This window comes from Halichoerus grypus, chromosome 1, assembly GCF_964656455.1.
Source record: "Halichoerus grypus chromosome 1, mHalGry1.hap1.1, whole genome shotgun sequence".
In the NCBI taxonomy this organism is placed as follows: Eukaryota; Metazoa; Chordata; class Mammalia; order Carnivora; family Phocidae; genus Halichoerus; species Halichoerus grypus.
Window position 1 is genome coordinate 70,037,165 of NC_135712.1, and position 19,183 is coordinate 70,056,347.

At 50.1% G+C, this 19,183-nt stretch overlaps 1 protein-coding gene across 1 annotated transcript in view; it reads right to left on the reverse strand.

The window, feature by feature from the left end:
* The window catches only part of MUC4 (mucin 4, cell surface associated), a 59,625-nt gene extending 54,798 nt beyond the window's left edge, over positions 1–4,827 (reverse strand). Inside the window, exon 1 of the mRNA XM_078059010.1 lies at positions 4,746–4,827. Coding sequence (XP_077915136.1) covers positions 4,746–4,827 — 82 coding nt within the window. The remainder of the gene's footprint in view (positions 1–4,745) is intronic.
* Positions 4,828–19,183: the final 14,356 nt, after the last annotated feature.

Here is a 19,183-nt window from a genome sequence, read left to right on the forward strand (position 1 = left end):
ATTACAAAGGTCTGAGATCCTGGTGAAGGCAGCAGTCCTTGTGACCGGCTGCTGTTTTCACTTGTCCGTTCCCTTCCCAGATCTCCACGGCCACCATTGGGCAAGCCATAGGACCTTCTGCCTGGACTCCTGCTGCCAACAACTAACCGGTCTCCCATTTCACCCTTGTCTACTTCCAATCCATTTTCCTCTACTGTATCCAGAGTAATCATGCCAAATTTCAAATCTGACTATGTCATTCCTCTACCTGAAACTCCTCACTGTCTGCCCGTTCTAGTTCCTTAAAACCCATAATCCCTTCCACGGTTTATAAGGCCCTGCGTGATCTAGACCAGGCCTACCTCTTTCAAGTCCTTCCCGGTCAAGCTCTCTCCTGCCTCTGCATGTCTTCCCCCGCCTGGCTGGTGCTCCTTCTCTCCCCTGCCTCCACCTGGCTCACTACTCCTCCTTCTTGTCTCAGCTCAGAGCGCAGCACTTGGTCAGAGAGGCCTTCCTGGACTTACTAATCTAAATGAAGTCTCCCTCTTTTGCTCTCATCAGAATACTTGTTTAACATAGAACCACATTTGTAGTTGGGAATTTTTCTGTAATTATTTTCTTTCTTTCTGCATACTAGATCTTCGCTCCAGGAGGCTGGGCCCTGTCTGTTCCATCTCTCACTGTGTACACACAGTTCTGCCCTAGAACAATGTCGGGCACTCCTTAAATAGTTGTTTAATTAACACATGTATGAACAGATGAATGAATGAACAAATGAACGAACAAATGAATGAATATCTCAACAGGGGTTGTGTGTGCTTCAGTCCATCCTCATTGATGGGCTTGGCTGGTTTGGAGATTCATTTGTAAAAGGTTTTGTTATGCAGTGCAAACCCAGTAAATGAGGAGTCAGGAAATTTGGATTCTAGTCCCAGCTGCCCTACTTAGTGGCTGTGTGACATTTAAAAAGTTTTGGAGGCAGGAACCATGCATGACTTATTCATCTTTGTGTCTAGAGTACTTGGAATGAGTAGAAGTTCAACAAGTGAATGAATAACTCCAAGCTCTTTCCTACCCTGAAGTCCCCAAAGCCCATCGGCAACAGGCCTTTTGGGATTCAAGTTTCTATTTTAGCTGGGAGAGTAGATTTCTATGCAACCTTAAAAACGCTCACCGAGCTGCCTGCAGCGTAAGCCAGTGCCCTCTGTTTGAGCAGGGCCATGACTCTAGAGGTCTCGTGTGCAAGCACAGACACCCAGTTCCTGGGGCCTCTTCAGGGTCTCAAGGAAGATGCTGAGTATTTGGACCTGTACAAAGTGCCAATAAGTTGAGTTCATTTCAACTCCACTCCTCAGTGCTGTGCTGGGGCCATAGGCATACAATGATGACTAAGCGTCTGCTTGCCATGAATTCAGCGCAGTAGAAGGAAAGACAAACATTCTAGGAGAACGTTTGGAAGTAGGAGGAGAGATGTCTATAAAGTCTTCAGTTTTGGCCTTCGAAGAAGTGGCCCCAAGAGCCACAGTAAGGGCCTATCTGAAGCATTTAGGGGTGCCACGAAACCAGGGGATAGACAGCAAAACCACTTGCTGGAGCAAATAGAAAGCCAACTGCTTCCTGGCCTCTCCTGGTCATGAAGGCATAAATCACTCGCCTGTCAGTCACGGCCAGGACAGCCTCAGCCTCCGGAGCCGAGCCCCAGAAATCAAGGGTGGGAAGGAGATCGCTGGGCAAGGCCTCAAGAAGCCGTGGGCTCAGCTCTAGCGGGGGCTCTGCCCAATGGCAGAACTGGCCTTCAGGGGCAGCTCACGCCATAAGCCACATTCTAAATGAGCCAAGCCAGCCCTTGCAAACCTACAGGAAGGACAGGGGTGGCCTTGCCGAGGCTCGAGAATGCCTAGATGAATGAAAATGCCTGTGCCGACAGAGATGGCCATTCTATTCCCAGCTTCACCCTCTTTGCCCCCAATCTCCCCAGCTCTAAAAGGGAGCAGTCCCTTCTCTCAAATGAGATTTTATGGCTCTTCTACTTTATATCAGAGACGACCTCATTTTATCCTCACCACAACCCTATGAACTAGTCCCTTCGCATGTAACTCATTCTGCCAATAAAGCCACCAAGCTAAAGAGGCTCTTCTCCTGTCCCCTGGGCTAGCTAAGAGGCAACATTCACTCAAGGTTTTCTGACTTGAAGTTCCTGCTCTTTGCTGTACATTTTGCTGAGCCACCGGCCTAAATTTGATCTATTTTCTTATTAGGACCTCTTGTTCAGGGATTCTCTCCTTTTGGGTGTCCCCAAGCACAGCGAGAGTTTCCTGGGGTGGGGTGTGGGGGTGGGGGCTGATGGCCTGTGGCCTTGGGGGTGAGTTGGGTAGGCCTTTCCCAGACAGACTGGAGGTTCTCTGAGAGGGGTCCTCTGTGATGTGGCCCCCTCTGGCCTGCACTGGCAGCAGCCTGTAACCTCCCAGTGGTGGCCCCTGGCAGGGCGGCGGCCCCTTAATTACTGGGACACATAGGATTGGAGACTGGGTTTGATTTTGATCCAGTTTCCTTGCCGTGGGGCATGGAATCAGGGGTGCCAGGCTTCTTTCTGAGTCATTCTCACCGGGAACCCCTAGTCACCTCTGACTCCATTGGCTCCCTGTCCAGCCCACCTCTGCCCACCTTCCTTTTGCCCTTTGACTTTTGACAGCCAGGGCTTTTCCTTAAGGAAGTCCTTACCACTGCAACATCTTCATGGAAACCCCAGGGCTGTCCCTCCAGCCGGGCGCAGGGGCTCCGCCTGGGTGAGGATGCTGGCAGCAAGTGTGGAAATGGGCTCTAGCTTCTGTCGGGCAGGTCACCCATCAGTCACCCTCAGCAATCCAAGGGAATGGGACTGACCAGTTTCTGCTTGCCCAGAAGCTCCCTGGGGCACATGTGGGGGGCTAAATACCTGTCCTGTGGAGACTGTCTTTCCCGCCATGTCCTCTGAATGCTCAGTCTGATGCTTGGGGCACCACTTCCCACCCCACACCCACCTCCTTTCCAAGCCAGCTCCATCTTGTCCCCTCAACAATGCACGGGCCCCAGCACTCCAGGACAGCTCTGTACTTCTTCCAGGCCCTCACTTTCATGGTCCTTTCCTCCTTCTCTTGCTCATACCCTGTGGCTCCCCATGGCTTTTCCTGCCCACCCCCACCCAAGTTCTTGCCCTCTAGGCTCTTCTCCACAAACTCTCTGGCTCCTCCCAAGCAAGAGGACCCTAAGACAGGGCTAAGTGCAGAGTTAGTACTGAACACTTTTTCTGTCGACTTTATACAACAGAATATCAAAACTTAAGAACTTGGGAATCCATTCACCACCCCACTTTTTATATAGGGGAACCGTGGTGTGGAGAGAGAAAGGACAAGAGGACCTGGACATGGTGACCAGATCAGTTAGTGCTAAAGCCAAGTCTGGGCCCCAGGGCCCCTAAATCCAAGCCACCTTGTCCCCATTGCCTATGGTCATGACTCCCATGGACACTCCTTCTGCATCCCTCTCTTTTACTCCTAAGTGGCTGGCCACTGCAGGCTCTAGATGCTCCTTCTGGCCTCCATTTCCCTACTATGTGATGAGTAGGTTGGGTGGGGGTGGGGGGCTGGGGGGCTGGAGATTTGGGGAGATAGTTGTTTCATTTGCTCTTAGCCAAGCCCTTACACATTTCAAGGAAGGCAGAACATTCCACTTCACCAGTACTGGGTCTCTTACTATCTTTAAGAGAGTATATTCCTTCTGACCCACTCCCAAGAAGTGATCCCTTGGCTGAAAGCTTCCCTAGGCCTGTCGAGGAGGGGAAAGAGATGTGATTATGTCTTTGGTTTGGGCTTCGGACCCCTCATCCTCTCCTGGCCCCCAGAGCCTCTCAGAAGACACAGACACCCAGAAATACAGAATGAAACCCCATCCTAGAGCCAGAGAGGGGCAGCTTGGAAGGTAGAGGACTGCAGGATGCAGGGCAGACTTCTCCAACAGGCCTTGCTTCCATCCCCACACCAGCTCCATTCATAGAAGGGAAGTGGGGGTGTGTGGAGGAGGCCAAGGCCAACACCAGGTCTATGAGCCCTGCCCTGAGGGCATTAGCCCAAGAGGAGGCTTTTCAATCCCAGGTCAGAGGCAAGAAGCCAACAGCTAGACACCTCAGCTACCCTCTGGTCCCCACCTGTTTCTAAGCCAGTCTGCGTTCTCCTCTTCCTGGGTCCCTTTCTTTCAGGTCTGCGTGTCTCCTCCGCTTTTCCCCTTTCCCCCATTCTTTCTCTCTCTCTCTCTTTCTCGTTCTCTCTCGCGCATGCTCACTTTGATTCATCTGTTTCTCACCTGTCTTTTCTTCTGACTCTGCATCTTTATGTCAGTTCTCCTTCAGGTCCTGTCACCCAGCTTTTCTGTTTTCTTCATCAGCCTCTCTCCTCAACTCTCTTTCCCTCTTTCTACAGTTCCACCTATCTGTCTCTTTCTCCCCACAAAATAAAGCCCTGTTTTCCCCCCCATGGGTTTCCCCAAACCAGGCCACTCATGCCCCCTAAGCACCTCTCTGCTTCGCACTGTCTCTATCTCCTCTTTTCTCTCTTTTGTTCTCCCACCTCTCTCCCATCTTGTCCCATCACTTCTCTCTCTTCCCTCTCCCTCCTTCCCTCCCTCCCTCTCCCTCTCTCATTCTCCTCTTCATTCTCTCCCTCCCTCTCTCCATGACAGCCCCAGCTCCCTGAAGTCAGCTTTTCCCTGCCCCAGAATGCTGCATCACTTACCCAGGACCATCGGCCAAAGGAGGCAGGAACATAAGCAGCTCAGGAACACCCAGGGGACCCTTTTCCACTGGGCCCCCCTCATGGCTCCAGAAAGAGTCCCTCAGGCTCCCCCAGGGAAGCTCCTCAGGACAGAAGCAGCAGTGTGAGGAATAGAGGTGAACTTGTCCCAACCGGCTGCTGGCCTGAAACAGGTGTATTTCCCTGAGGGGCCAGAGTACGGAAGGAGTAGGACAAAAGAAGGTGGGGCCCCATGCCAATCATCCTTGCCATGTCTTTTCTTTCTTCAATCTCCACCTCTTTCTCCCACCAGGAAAAAAAAAGAAAACACTGATACACCTATTGCTCTGCCCTGGTCAGCCTGAGCCAGTTAGGGGGAAGGATGGAAGGGGGGCGTGGGGGGATAGAAACCAGGGCACACTGGGAATGAGTGGGCCACCCTTCTGCCTGGAATCCTGGGCCCTCTCCTCCCTCCCCCCAGGGCTGCCCTGTCCTGCCAGAGCTTTGGACTGCTACAGCGGGAGGCAGCTGGGTGGTTTCAGGAGAAAGAGGAGGGGAGAATGGAAAACAAAGGGCCCAAGAGGGAGTGAGTTTGGGGCTGTATGAATTGGAGAAGAGTGAGATTTGAGAAGACCCTAAGAAACACAGAGAGTGGGGGGAACAATGGGGTGAGAGGTAGGAATCAGAAATACCCTGTATGTAGCGGTCCTGGGAGGCTCAGTCGTTAAGCCTCCAACTCTTGGTTTCAGCTCAGGTCATGATTTCAGGGTCATGATCTCAGTGTGGTGAGATCGAGCCCCACATCAAGCCCCACTTTGAGCCCTGTGCTCAGCACAGAGTCTGCTTGAGATTCTTTCCCTCTCTCTCTCTCTCTCCCTCCCCCTTTGCTCCCCAATACATGCGCTCTCGCTCTCTCTCAAATATATATGTATAAAATCTTAAAAAAGAAAGAAAGAAAGAAGAAAGAAGAAAGAAAGAAAGAAAAAGAAAGAGAAAGAAAGGAAAGAAAGAAAGAAAGAAGAAAGAAAAAAAGAAAGACCCTGTATGCAACTTTTGGAAAGGGGTGTTGGGCTCAGAATATCTGCTCCGCACCAGGCACACAGTAGACTCTCACAAAATGGTGGGTTTCTTCTTTCCAGAGGAGGGAGCACAGAGCCAGGGTCCAGAGAGCCCAAGGCAACCTGGGAAAGTGGCTTCAGGGATCTGGGATGGATAGTGGGATTGAGGGTAGAACCTGGGGAGAAGTTATAGTGACCCCACAAGAAACTGTGGGATTCTCCTGGAGATCTTAGGGCTCAGGTCACCCCATTTTTACTTATTGGGACCTGCCCACAACCAAGAAGGGGGAGGAACCCCAGACAGGGTGTGCCGATCCCAGTTCTAAAGGGAAGATAGTTGGGGTAGCTCTTCCCCCACCCCTTGCCACAGCATGAACCTGGGCTTCTGGTTCCTCAAGACTTGGTTCCCTGAGTATGGGGATCTGTGGAGTGATTGGTCCCAAAGCAGGGAACTCAGGCTCTCAGACACCACACAACCCAGGAAGAGGAGTTAGCATTTCCACATTCCCAGGTAGAGCAAGCCATATCCAAAGAGGAGTAAATGGCTGACACCGTGATGCCCTCTCAGAGGGCCACCCTGATGGCTTCTTGCTTGCTGAAGCTAAAAGTCCAGTTGCAGCCAAAGCACAAAGGCCAGACCTTCCAGTTAGAATACAGATACTGCAGAAAAGTAGCATGGTGTCCCCATCAGTCCTTCTACCTCTGTATGGATGAGTTAATCCCATTCTCTCCTGGGAGCAGGAAACTCATAAAGGTAAAGGGGGATTTCAGGCATAGAGTACCTAGACAGAATAGGAGGAGGAGATCACTGAAGAGAATTTACATAGACATCAAGGCCCAGCTTGGCCTTCTTAATCATTTTTCTGTGTCAGGTCTTGCTCACGAGTTTTCCCATTAACTTGCTGTGTGTTTTGTTTGGTGACACTCTGGACTACATTGTCCATCTACAGAGTAGAAAAAAGCATTACAGGTTAGACCAAAGTAAGAGTTGGACATACCGTTGACCTGATCTCACAGATAACCTCCCACTTTCCAATGCAAGGAAGACCAGAGGCACAGAGTGTTCTTCAGAGGCCACTGTGGTAGCCAAGATTCCACTGGGCATTAGGACGCCTTGGGTTTAAAGACCAGCTCTGCCGCCCAAGGTAAGTCACAGCCTCTTGAACCTTGGTTTCCTCATCTATGAAACAGGGATAATATGTCAAAGAAAAACCAGAGCTGGACAGTAGTGAAAGCGATAAAAGCAGATTTTATTCAGGACTCTTGCAGCAGGGGAAAGGACTTCAGGATAGAACCAGGCTCAACTCCGAATACAGCATGGACAAGTGGAAACTTACAGCCAAGGAGTGGAGCGCAGAAGGGGGTCAGTGGATGGAAAATTATGAAGAGAAAGCATCAGGGGTAAGTGGGATTCTGGAGAAACCAACCTAACTGGGCTCTTGCTGAAGACAGGCTGGGTGACCAGACATCACCTGGGGGGTGATGGGGGGTGAGGAACCAGATCAGACATTGAGGTGATCGAATATTGAGGATGGCGCACTCTTGGTGAACTGAATCAGCAGGGTTCTTGCTAAAACTGGATTTTACAAGGAAGTGCATAGATGGGCCTAGGAGGTTCAGGAGCTTAAGATCTAATCAAGACAAGAATCTTTGTCAAGTAACACGCACCTCAAAGGTGAGCTCATACACGTTAAAGTGTTTTAGAAACATTAAGACACCTGGAAAAGGCACTTGGCTCTTCTTTCCTTCCTAACATCATCCCTAAAGGTAGAGACAAATGAGTGTAGCTGGGGGACAAGGAGAAGTTTGGAAAAGAATTTCCAGGCCTATCTGCATCCAGGGTCTTTGCTGTGTCCCCGTCGGGTTTTAGACACGGGTGTGTACACATCTCATTCATCTTTTCCCCGGCTACCTCCAGTTCCCCTCCCGGTTTCCCTTTCTGCCTGGCTCCTTCTCAACTTGCTCCTTTTCCAGAGCTGGGATTCTTCTGTCTCTGCAACAAATGCCCCTCTCTTTGTCTTTCCTTCTCCCCTCCCAAGGCATCTGATGGGGACACAGAGGGGTGAGTAGGAGGGGAGGCAATGAGTGGATTCTCTCTGTCCTGTCTGGTGGAGACCTCCTAGGCTGCAGACCACTGGCAGGAACCTGAAACTAACTTTATTTATTTATTTTTAAAGATTTTATTTATTTATTTGAGAGAGAGTGAGCGAGAGCACAAGCCAGGGGGAGAGGCAGAGGGAGAAGCAGACTCCCCACTGATCAGGGAGCCCGATGTGGGGCTCAATCCCAAGACCCTGGGATAATGACTGAGCCGAAGGAAGACACTTAACCGACTGAGCCACCCAGGTACCCCACTGAAACTAACTTTAAGCTGATATTTTGTGTGGGCACCTAGAGAGCTCAGTCTGGACTTGAGGTATAAGTAAATTGGAGCAAGGATAAGATTATGACCTTTTCACATGGAAGAAAGATACAGACTTGGCTTGAACAGACTCAGCCTGGATTCTAGACAGCAAAGTCAAGATCCTAAAGGGAGATTTCTCTTCTAAGCTAATCAGAGTGGGAAGTCCTAGGTTTTTTTGGGGGGGGAATGCTAAAATTGCTTACATCCTTATAATATATGCCCTGATAGACCCTCATGCTGCTAATAAAGTTCCTTCTGATCAGACTTACCACACCTAGATTGAGATGGGGTAAGAAGTCAGATGTTTATTAAATCTGATCTATGAAGTCCTGAACAAAAAGACTTGTAACTAGAGTGCCAGGCCCTGTGTATGACCCCATAACCCTGTGAGATGCATATCACCCCTGTCTCACATGGGAGAGAACCCTGGTTCAGGAAGAGGAACACATCCTCCCGTCATCACTGAGTCATGGTCCAGGTTGGGTGATCAGGCGAAACTGGAGAATTCTATAGCTCCCCTGATCTCACCCGGGCCAGAGCACACAGTAAGTCACAAAGCTGTAGCTCCAGCCTAGGTCGGCCTGCCTCCAGAGCAAACGAAGGGATCAAACACGTGCTCAGTGCTTACTCTATGCCGAACGGTTTGTTAAGTCCCCCAGGTAGACATGGAAACGTGCCTTTCAGGAAGGACAGCTGTACCAGCTGCACGGGGCGAGGTGAGTTGACAGGCTCCAGCAGCTAGCTCCTTCCTGGTGCACCTGAGCTTTCAAGCCAACCTCATGCTCTTGTGAGCAACGCAGTGGTGCCAGGTCCTGGTTATTTCCACCCCGCCTGCGGGACTCCTCTAACAGGTGTCAGGTCACTGCCGAGGAGGTCACCGAAGTGAAGACGGGAAGCTCTGCTCCCCAGGCCTTGGCTCCCAGACCCCCGTGAAAGCGGGGGCCCTGGCGTTTGGGCCCCATAAAGGCCCCCATCATTCTCCCCAGATTGGATGTCTCAGCCCATATCTTTAGAAGTGACGAGCATTTTCACTCCTATTAGCTCATTTCCCTTCTCATTTTACTTCTGAGGCAGAGGGGGGCGAAATGCTTACCCAAGCAGCACCTTCCTGCCTGGAGTCCCTGTGAAGGAGGAAGGATGGAGCCCCAGCAAGCCCCATCCTGAGTGTGCAGGCAGAGGCAGATGGGAAGTACCCTGACTTGAGGCCCGGAAATCTATATTTAGCCATTCACTCAAATTTAAAGAGAAGAAAAGAAGGCCAGGCAGTTAGCCACAGGGCTGTCGAAAGTCCAGCCCCCAGGGGCCCAGATTTGCTCTCTGTGTCCTACAGTTAGGTTTCCCTTTCTAAATTCTGAAAGAGAAAGAGAACTCAACCTAACTTTGGAAGTGGAAGAGACCTTGGTGATGGTGCAGTCACACTCCCCGTTCCACCAGGGAAGAGGTGCAGGCCCAGAGAGAAGGGAGTGTCCGAGTTCACGGAGTTGGTGAGTGGCAGATATGGGCCTTGGCCCCATGGCTCCAGGGCTCATTCTGCTTTGCTGCCCTGCCTCCCACGTTTATCCGGTTGTTCTCGAACATTCCTGGCCCCCCAACCAGAATCCCTGCCCCTAGTGTAAACCCGTGTTCACAGGCAACACTTGGTACATGTTGTCATTATGGGGACTGAATAATGGCAGACTGTCCTCTCAGCCCGGACAGCCAACAAACAGACATCTCCAACTCCGTGTGCTGACAGAGTCCAGGCCAGGCCGAAAATAGTCTTTTATTTTATTTTATTTTTTTTTTTTTAAAGATTTTATTTATTTATTTATTTGACAGAGAGAGACACAGCGAAAGAGGGAACACAGGCAGGGGGAGTGGGAGAGGGAGAAGCAGGCTTTCCGCTGAGCGGGGAGCCCGATGCGGGGCTCGATCCCAGGACCCTGGGATCATGACCCGAGCTGAAGGCAGACGCTCAACGACTGAACCACCCAGGCGCCCCGAAAATAGTCTTTTAAAATAAAGCTTAGTAGTTGGGTTTTTTCCCATTATAAAAGTAATGCATGCCCATTATAGCAAATATGGAAAATATTTAAAAGTAGAGAGAAAAAACCCATCCCCAATGATCCACCACCAAGAAAAACCTCTCCTAGTACACTGATAGTTTCCTAGCCTCTTCCCCATGAATAGTTCATATACATAGTCTTAATCTATCTTATCGTAGATAAAATTCGGATCCCTTTTTACAATGTAACTTTAAACCCAAGCATTTCTTCCTGTCACTGTGAACCCTTCATTCATGTATTTTTCATAAAATTTCATTGAGTGGACTGCTACTATATCTTATTTAATTATGTTGGACACGGGTTATTTACAGTTGTCCTATTACAAGTAATGAAGAGTTGAGAGTCTTGCGCCTAAAGCTCCTTGCATATTTAGGCTCATTTCCTTAGGCTAGAATCAGGCCTTGTGTGTTTTTGTAGACTGCTCTGACCTTCCTTCTAGAGCAGGAAGTCAATGAACGTGAATTAGCTATGTCTACAGGATGTGGGGTGTATCCTTGGACACTTGGGGTCCATGAAGTCTCTAATGCTAACAATCTAATGGTAGAGGTGAAACCAAAAGAATGCGACAATTACTCAGTTGAGCTAAAAATGACAGATGGATTAAGGACAGCAGATGGGTTGAGAAACAGGTAGAGTCATTTAAGGATGCCTTCCTGGGTGGGTTCCCTGCCATGATCCATGACCAACTGCCAGGCTTCTCATTTGAATACCTGAGACTTGATACATAGCCCAGGAGAATATTCTAGAGAAAGTGATTCAGAAGGAATTGGAAAGAGAAATGTGTGTGGGGGGGGGGGGGGGAGTGGTACTTAGCCAAGGGGTTAGAGCAGAAGATGGAAATGGTCCTGAAACAAAATCTAGCTGAATGAGGCCGGTGCTCCCCTGGAGAAAGGAACCAGCTGGCAGAGAAGACCAAGGGGAGCGAGGGGGAGCAGAGCCAGGGAGCCCCAGCAAGCCCCACTCCCCAGTGTACAATGGAGGCAACAGAACTTGGATGGAGCGTTAGCCTGGCACTCCAACAGCCGAGTTAATCTGTGAGCCTGTGGGCCAGGCACTGTGCCTGGCACAGGGGATGCTGAGATGAGCAAGCCACAGCCCCTGCCCTCACAGGGTCACAGTCTAGAGGGATCTAGACGTGGGTGAAGGGCCATTTAGTGACAGGCCCTCTGGGTCTGTGGCCCTGAGCTCGGGGGTATGTTGGGCAATGGAGGAAGCTCACGGACGGCAATCCAAGAGGATCTCAGTATTAGTTTCCTAGGGCTGCTGTAACAAAGCACTGCAAACCGGGTGGCTGAAAGCAACAGAAATGTATTCTCTCACAGTTCTGGAAGCCAGAAGTCCTAAATCAAGGCGCTAATTGGAACATGCTCCCTGCAAGGGCGCTAGGCGAGAACCTTCCTTGCCTCTTCTAACTGCTGGTTGCTGGAAGCTCTGGTGTTCCGCAGCTTGCAGTTCCCTCCTCACGTGTCCTCTTCTCCCCCATGTGTCTGTCTGTTCGCTCTTCTTATAAGGACACGAGTCATTGGAGTAGTGCCCACGCTAAGCCAGTATGACCTCTGTCTAACGTAACTGATTATATCTGCAAAGACTCTATCCCCAGGGGCGCCTGGGTGGCTCATTCAGTTGAGCGTCTGCCTTTGGCTCAGGTTGTGATCCTGGGGTCCTGGGATTGAGCTCAGCGGGGAGACTGCTTCTTCCTCAGCCCCTCCCCATGATCGTGCACTCTCTCTCTCTCTCTCAAAAATAAATAAAATCTTAAAAAAAAAAAAAAAGAGTCTATCGCCAGATAAGGTCACAATGAGATTCTTGGTGACATGAATTTTGCAGGGACACTAATCCAACCCAGCATAACCTCTGAAGAAAGTTTGGGAAGGGTAAATGTAAGAGTCATTACAATAGATGACCTCTACAGGGAAGCCTAGCCAGTGAGCCTCATCACCCTGGGCTGGCCCTGGAAGTCCCAAACACCTGCCTCAGTCACCGCTGAGCTACCAAGCCAGTCTGGGTGACCAAAGGCAATGTCCATACTTGACCCCTTGATCAAACTTCCCAGGGGTAGGAGGCTGGGCAGGCAGCCAACCCAGGAGCTCCCAACCCTGCCTCCTCATGTCCATGCTGAGACCACCCCTCACTGCCCAGGAGGGCTGGAGAGAAGTGGTGGAGACAGGAGGGCAGGGCCCAGCTGGAGCTGACCACACCTGCTCTTGACCCGTGATTTCAACCCACTCTTTCTTTTTTTTTTTTTTTTTAGATTTTATTTATTTATTTGAGAGAGAGAGAATGAGAGAGAACACATGAGAGGGGGGAGGGTCAGAGGGAGAAGCAGACTCCCTGCCGAGCAGGGAGCCCGATGTTCAACCCACTCTTTCAAAGGTGGACTCAGTATAGCTGAGTGAAGGCCTCATACTTCGTGGTTTCCCTCTGAACCAGGAGAAGAGAATAAGGGTAGGCAAGGGGAGAGAGACAGGACAGTAAAAACATAAACGAACCCTTCCCTGTTCCCCGGGGTAATTCCACAGCCGGGTTTGGCAGCCAACTCCCCACCTCCCATACCGGACTGCTCACTGCTCTCCAAGGGTGGGGAAGAACCTAAACATTTTCCCCTTTGCTCACACAATCCCAGACTCTCTCTTTATGGGAAAAAGTGACTTCTCACTTTGCTCTGCTCCTTTGAAATTACTTCTTCAGGTGCGCCTGGAATGTTGTCTCCCCCTAGCCCTCGGTTGCCACCCACACTTCCTGGAGCCCTGGAGATGTGGGGCTCAGGAGGGAGGAGGAAGCAGGAGGATTGTGATCACTAAGGCTGTGTCCCATGTCCCATATAGGGGTGCAATACTGCAAGATGAGGTTTGCACTGAGATGAGCATGAAGTTCTGGGGTCTAGAGACTGCATTAGCGGGTGAGGTCCCAGGTCCCAGGGGGGAGCCTGCGGGAGGGGTCAGCAGCTGGTTCTCCTTCCGAGGAAGGGGGGGGATGGTGAGAGGGGCTGTGGTCAAGCCCCAGAAGACTGAGGGAGTGCTCCAGGGGAAAGAACAGGGGCTTTGGAGTCACCATGGCCAAGCTGCTTCCCAGCTGAACCTCAGTTTCCCCATCTGCACAATGGGAATGGTAATAATTTCTACTAGCTTAACACATAGAAGATTCTCGACAAGTGTCAATGTTCCCTCCCCCACCCCCTACCTCCTAGGGAAGGTGGACACAGAAAAAGACCCAAAGAGCTCTTTGGAGCAAGAGCCTGGGGTCGTTCTGGGTGGCAGGGTTAGCTCTTTGAGGGGGTTACAGTATAATTCATGCTGAGTGGCTAGCTTAGGAAGGGAAACAGGTTGGGGAGGCCTGGCTATAGGGCTCAGGAGGCTACTGTCTTCACCAGGCTCCTGGTAAACTGGGAGGGGGTCAGCTTGGCTAGATCGGGTGAGTTGGTGTTAATCCTATGCAGATCAGCTTATTTTATGTAATGATCATGCAAGCTGGTAAGTTCGTCAAGAACTATGGTTTAGAAGCTGGGGGAGAGAAGCCTGCTTGAAAGAATGAGGTTTGGAGAATCACAACCAGTGGTATTGAATCCATCTACTAAAAAGCATAATATGCAAAGGCAAGGAAGAGGTGCGTCCTGGAAGGATAATTTTGATTTAAACGTTTGTTTTTTTTTTTAATTCTGATACTAGACTATCTCATAGAAAGCCTGCTGGCCCTAGATGCAACCTCTGTTGGGAGTTCAAATGTAGGCTCCAGTATCTTATAATAATGAATATGTAGTATAATAAATATTGCGGGGGCGCCTGGGTGGCTCAGTTGTTAAGCGTCTGCCTTCGGCTCAGGTCATGATCTCAGGGTTCTGGGATCGAGCCCCACATCGGGCTCCCTGCTCCGCGGGAAGCCTGCTTCTCTCTCTCCCACTCCCCCTGCTTGTGTTCCCTCTCTCGCTGTGTGTCTCTCTGTCAAATAAATAAATAAAATCTTAAAAATAAACAAATAAATAAATAAATATTGCGATACGTGGTTTAATAGTATATATTGTATAGAATTATTACATTAGCCTAAGTTAAATGTGAGATTGGTTTTTTAAAAATGCTTTAAAAGTTTTCCTGGCTGTTATTGCCCGGAGAGCCCCTGAATATATGATTCCCTTTAGCGCGCCTGAGCAGCCAAACCCCAAGCCCCTGGTCACTCTGAGACAATCGGTCCTGCCCTTGTTTAATTTGTCTCTTGTTTAGTTTGTGCCAAGAGGTAGGCACCCGCTGCAAGGACCTGGCTTTCTGAGCACCCTGCTGTGGAAAAGACTAACCACCCCCCCAACCCCATGCCATCAGAGTAAAGATCACTGCAGTTTGCTCAAAGTATTAAGAACATGAACCCAGCCCTGTTGTTTGGTTCAAGCTTCTTCTTCCTTCCCACCAGCCCCGTGTAGGAGAAAGAGGCAAGCTTAAAATTCGCTGATTTTATGCATATCTGTGAGTCTGTGTTTCTGTATAAATGACCAATGCATTGAAAAAAGAAAGCAAAAAACACAAAATGACTTCTTGTACCCTTCTCAGGGTCTAACGTATGGCCTTTCATCAGATGAATACAGGGGGTGAGGAAGGCAAGAAGAAAATGGGAGGACCAGGAGGGGCACGCTGAGCAAACTTACAGCTTCCATTCAGGCATCCGGTCAAGGCCAGGAAAGGGCTGCTGTGGGCAGGGTCTCTGGACACAGGAGGACGGGCATTCTGATTGAGGCAGATAGGGAGTCCAGCCCCTGGGGATGCAAACCTGGTGTGCGGGTGGAGGGGGTGTTAAGAATAAATGAGGTGGGGAACCAGAGCCTCTTCATCAGCGCATTAGTAGCTTAATGCTGCCAACCTGCGTGGCTCCCTGAGCAACGGGAGAAGAGCAGCGGGGGCTGACTCACCCAGATTCCTTCAAAGTTGAGTAAAATCTATTAGGTACCTGGTTGGAATCCAGAATACCTGCCTGGGGTGGAGGAGCCCCAGAAAGGAGGAAATTGCCAGAAGAGCCCGAGGGGCCAACGGAGCATACCAGGGGGGTCTGCTTTGTAAGAAGCAACAGCATCCATCTTGCTGTGCTGGGAGGTGAGTGGGGGGTGCTTTGTGCAGAGAGCGCTTATGTTTAGGGGTTTTATAGGGGTGGGTGTCTCTCTTTTCTACCCGGGATGGAGGACTCTGAGTTCATGGAGGGGAGTGAGAGAGAGAAGATGGGTGGAAACCAAAATATAGAGTCCTCAGTTTGGGAAGGGATTTTCTGCAGGAATAGCTTTGGCCAGAGACTTCCGGCTTCTCTCTGGTACCCAAAGATGCTTCAAACTTTCAGGCCCTTCCTTTCTGGCTTTGTGCCCACCTCCCACCCACCTCAGAAAGCTCTGACGAGGCCCCCAGAAAGCCTAACACCTGCTTGCTGGGAGGAGGCCAGCCCTCATGTCGTCCCAGGGATTCTTGCCCCTGCTTGCTTCTCCCTGCAGTCAGCTCTTCGGTCTCCCACTCTCCCTGGCTGGTCCTTACAGTGCCTCAGTTTTGGCTGAAGCTTATTCATCAGGCTGAAGCTTTTTCTATCCCCCAGGCAAACCTTAGCTTCCTTACCTGCCCTCCCGCTCAGCTACTGCCTGAGGCCCCCCAGGTGCCTAGAGTCCCAGCTTTGTCTTTCCTCTTGCTCCCCCCTGGACTCTCCTGAACACCATCGCTCCACAATCCATTTACTGAGCTTAAAAGACATACCTACCTGATGTCAAGAACTGTGAAGGGCCTGCCACAGTATCATGGATGCGGGCAGAAGACATGAGACTCCGGGGTCAAAGACAAAGGACTTTACTACTCCAGACACAGTAGATAGCATGAACTTCATGCTCACACTGGCTTCCCTTGCCCCCTAAGTCCCAGAGGGGCAACACAAAGGCAGCCCAGATGGGTTCTGTGACAGTGGGCTTGTGTCCCAGCTGAGAAACCCTGATCTTAGGAAACTCCAATCTTTTTAAGAGGCTGCCAACAAACCTACCCACCCTTTCCCCAGAGGTAAACATTATCTTTATTATATTGGATAGCAACCATATCTGCTTCTCTTCCAGAGGGACACGCTATCTCTGTCTCTCGAAGCTGTTCACCGTATAAACACCCTTGAAAAGATAGTCTGGAACAAAAGGCCGTCTGTATTTCTGCTCCCAAGACTTACAAAAAACGCGAGAGACTGATGGAGAATTGTCTCCCAACATCCAAGACCTGGGGAGACCCAGGGCCACTGGCATGTGTTGCTGGCTCTTTCCGCTGCCTTAGGTTCGCTGGGGTGACTCATTTAGCACCATATACTCCCCTCCCCCAGGTCTCTGTGCCCAGCACAGTGCCCAGACCCCAGTAGTTTCTCAATAAGTGTTTGTCAAATGGATGGATGAATAAATGAGTCTTTATAGAATTTCTGCTTTATAGCCTGAAAATGGCTAAAACATTTTTTTAAAACCACATAAGTAATGACAACTAACATATGTTGAGTATTTGCTTCGTGCTGGTGTGGTCAATTCCACTGTAACCGGAACTGACGTGACTCCCCCTCCCCCATCTAAAACAAATAAATAAAATGTTTTAAAAAACAAAACAAAACAGCTTCTCTTAAAAAAAAAATGACTTCTAGGAATTCATCCAAAGGAAATCACAGGCCAAGTCTACACAGATGTATGTACGTAGCAAAAACTGGGGACTGCCTAATGGGTGAGTACTGGAATTTGCTTAAGGTCTTATGATGCGTTAGTACAATGGAATATAATGCACTCATTAAAAATGATCATGTGGAAAAATATATAGCAATCAGGGAAAAGTCAATAAAACATTGTGAAGTAAAATGTTTATAGAATGGTTTATATGTTTATAATAGTTTCTATGTCCCAAAAGTTTTTAAAAGAGCCAAATAAAAAAAAAAAGAAGAAGAAGAAGAAGAGCCTGGAACGAAATACGGGCAAATGGTAATAACACTGGCATGCTCTGAGCGGTGGGTGCCTTTTATTTTCTCATTGGTTGGTATTTTCAACAAGTATCATTTATAATAACGTTTTGTGCATTTCTTAAATGAAGATTTGTCTTCCTCCATGAGCTATTGTCAGGCGAGTGCTGACAGGAGTCTGAATTCCTTGAGCAGACAGCCACAGGATCCCAGGCCTGATGGGACCAGCAGGCCAGCTAGCACAGTGCTGTCCCCAGGCTGAGGCTGAGCGTGGGACAGCGGGGTCTCATGCCAGTGGACTGGGTCAGCACCAGCACTTAAAAAAATTGTGTGTGTGCCTGTGTAGAGAGGACTGCAATGTGAACTGCATTTTTATATAGGTTGTAGTTCGAAAAAAAAATTTGAGGGGCATGTGGGTGGCTCAGTCAGTTAAGCATCCGACTCTTGTTATCTGCTCAGGTCATGATCTCAGGGTCGTGAGATCAAGCCCCGCATCGGGCTCTGAGCTGGGCATGGAACCTGCTTGAGATTCTCTCCCTCTGCCCCTCCTCCCCCCCGCCCCCCGCTCACTCTCTCTCTCAAAAAAAAAAAAAAAAAAGTTTTTTGAGACATAGTACTCTATAGTAACACCACCAAGGGCTGCCCAGCCCTAACTGAGCCTGGTGACGGGGAGCTCACTACCTTGCTGCTGGTTCCTGGCAATACAAACTGTTAGACAGATTTCCTTATATTTAACAAGCTCTGGCTTCTCATCATGCCCAGTCACCCCTGACCCCCTCCTTCCCGGGCAGCACTTCAGATGTTTGAGGGCAGCTCCACATCATGCCTGAGTCCAGGCGGCCGCCCCCTCCTCAACTCCTTAGCCACACTCTACTTCCAGGTTTTGAGGCCCTCACTTTCCACTGGCTCTTCTGAAGTCATCCTCTCTCCAGCCCCCTGGTTTATGAAAGTGTGACACACACACCCTCTCCCGGGACGGAGGCCACCATGCTGGGCCACCTTGCTCATTAATTAATCCATGAATTCATTCAGTGGTCATTGAGTGAGCACCACTGTGTGCTGGGCTCTGTGCTGGGTGCCGGAGAGACACCCAGAGGATAAGCCCCAGCTGCCGCCATAGGGAGACCCTGGCCTGGTGGGGTGAGAGGAGCCGCGATTAAGCTGTAATGCCCACCAGGGCGGGCTGAGGGCCAGCTGGACTCACATTCACCGAAGGCCTCAGCCTGCAGCATCCATTCTGCTTGAGCAGAGGGAAGCCAGCCTCTGTGCACTGTGCAGGCATGGCCTGTCACCTGCCCCCTGCCCTCTGGCTCCTCTGGGCCTCGGCCAGCTCCCGTGGGGCAGGTCTCTCCAGCAGGCAGCCCCAGGCCACACAAACCTCTCCCCTCCCCCTCTCCCACCCAGAGGCAGCCAAAGGCTCCTGAGGACGGGTGACCTGTGCCACCTCGTGCACAGGTGGGAGAATAAAAGAGAACGTTCCCCCTGAGAGTAAGTGTACCTGCTGCTCACCCAAAAGCTCTGTGCTTGCTCTTTCGTGCTGCTTGTCTCATTTGTCTTGTCATTTTTCTAAGCTACCATTTATTGAGTGCCTACTGTGTTTGGCATTTTGATATATTATCCTTAATCATTGGACTTTAAAAAAAAATATTTTATTTATTTATTTGTCAAAGAGAGAGAGAGCACAAGCAGGGGGAGTGGGAGAGGGAGAAGCAGGCTTCCCGCTGAGCAGGGAGCCCGATGCGGGGCTCGATCCCAGGACCCTGGGATCATGACCTGAGCCGAAGGCAGATGCCTAACTGACTGAGCCACCCAGCCACCCTTTATTGGACCTTTTTGAAATGGGTGTTATCATCCTTTTTTACAGATGAGAACATTTAACACGGAGGTTAGGTTTTTGTACAAATATTTATCGAGTGCATATCTGTGGCAGGAAGGGGGCTGGAAGCAGAGAGTAGCACGGGGCTCATTTCCCCATCACCTTACAGGGGCCTCACCCAGTCCTGCCCCAAGTGC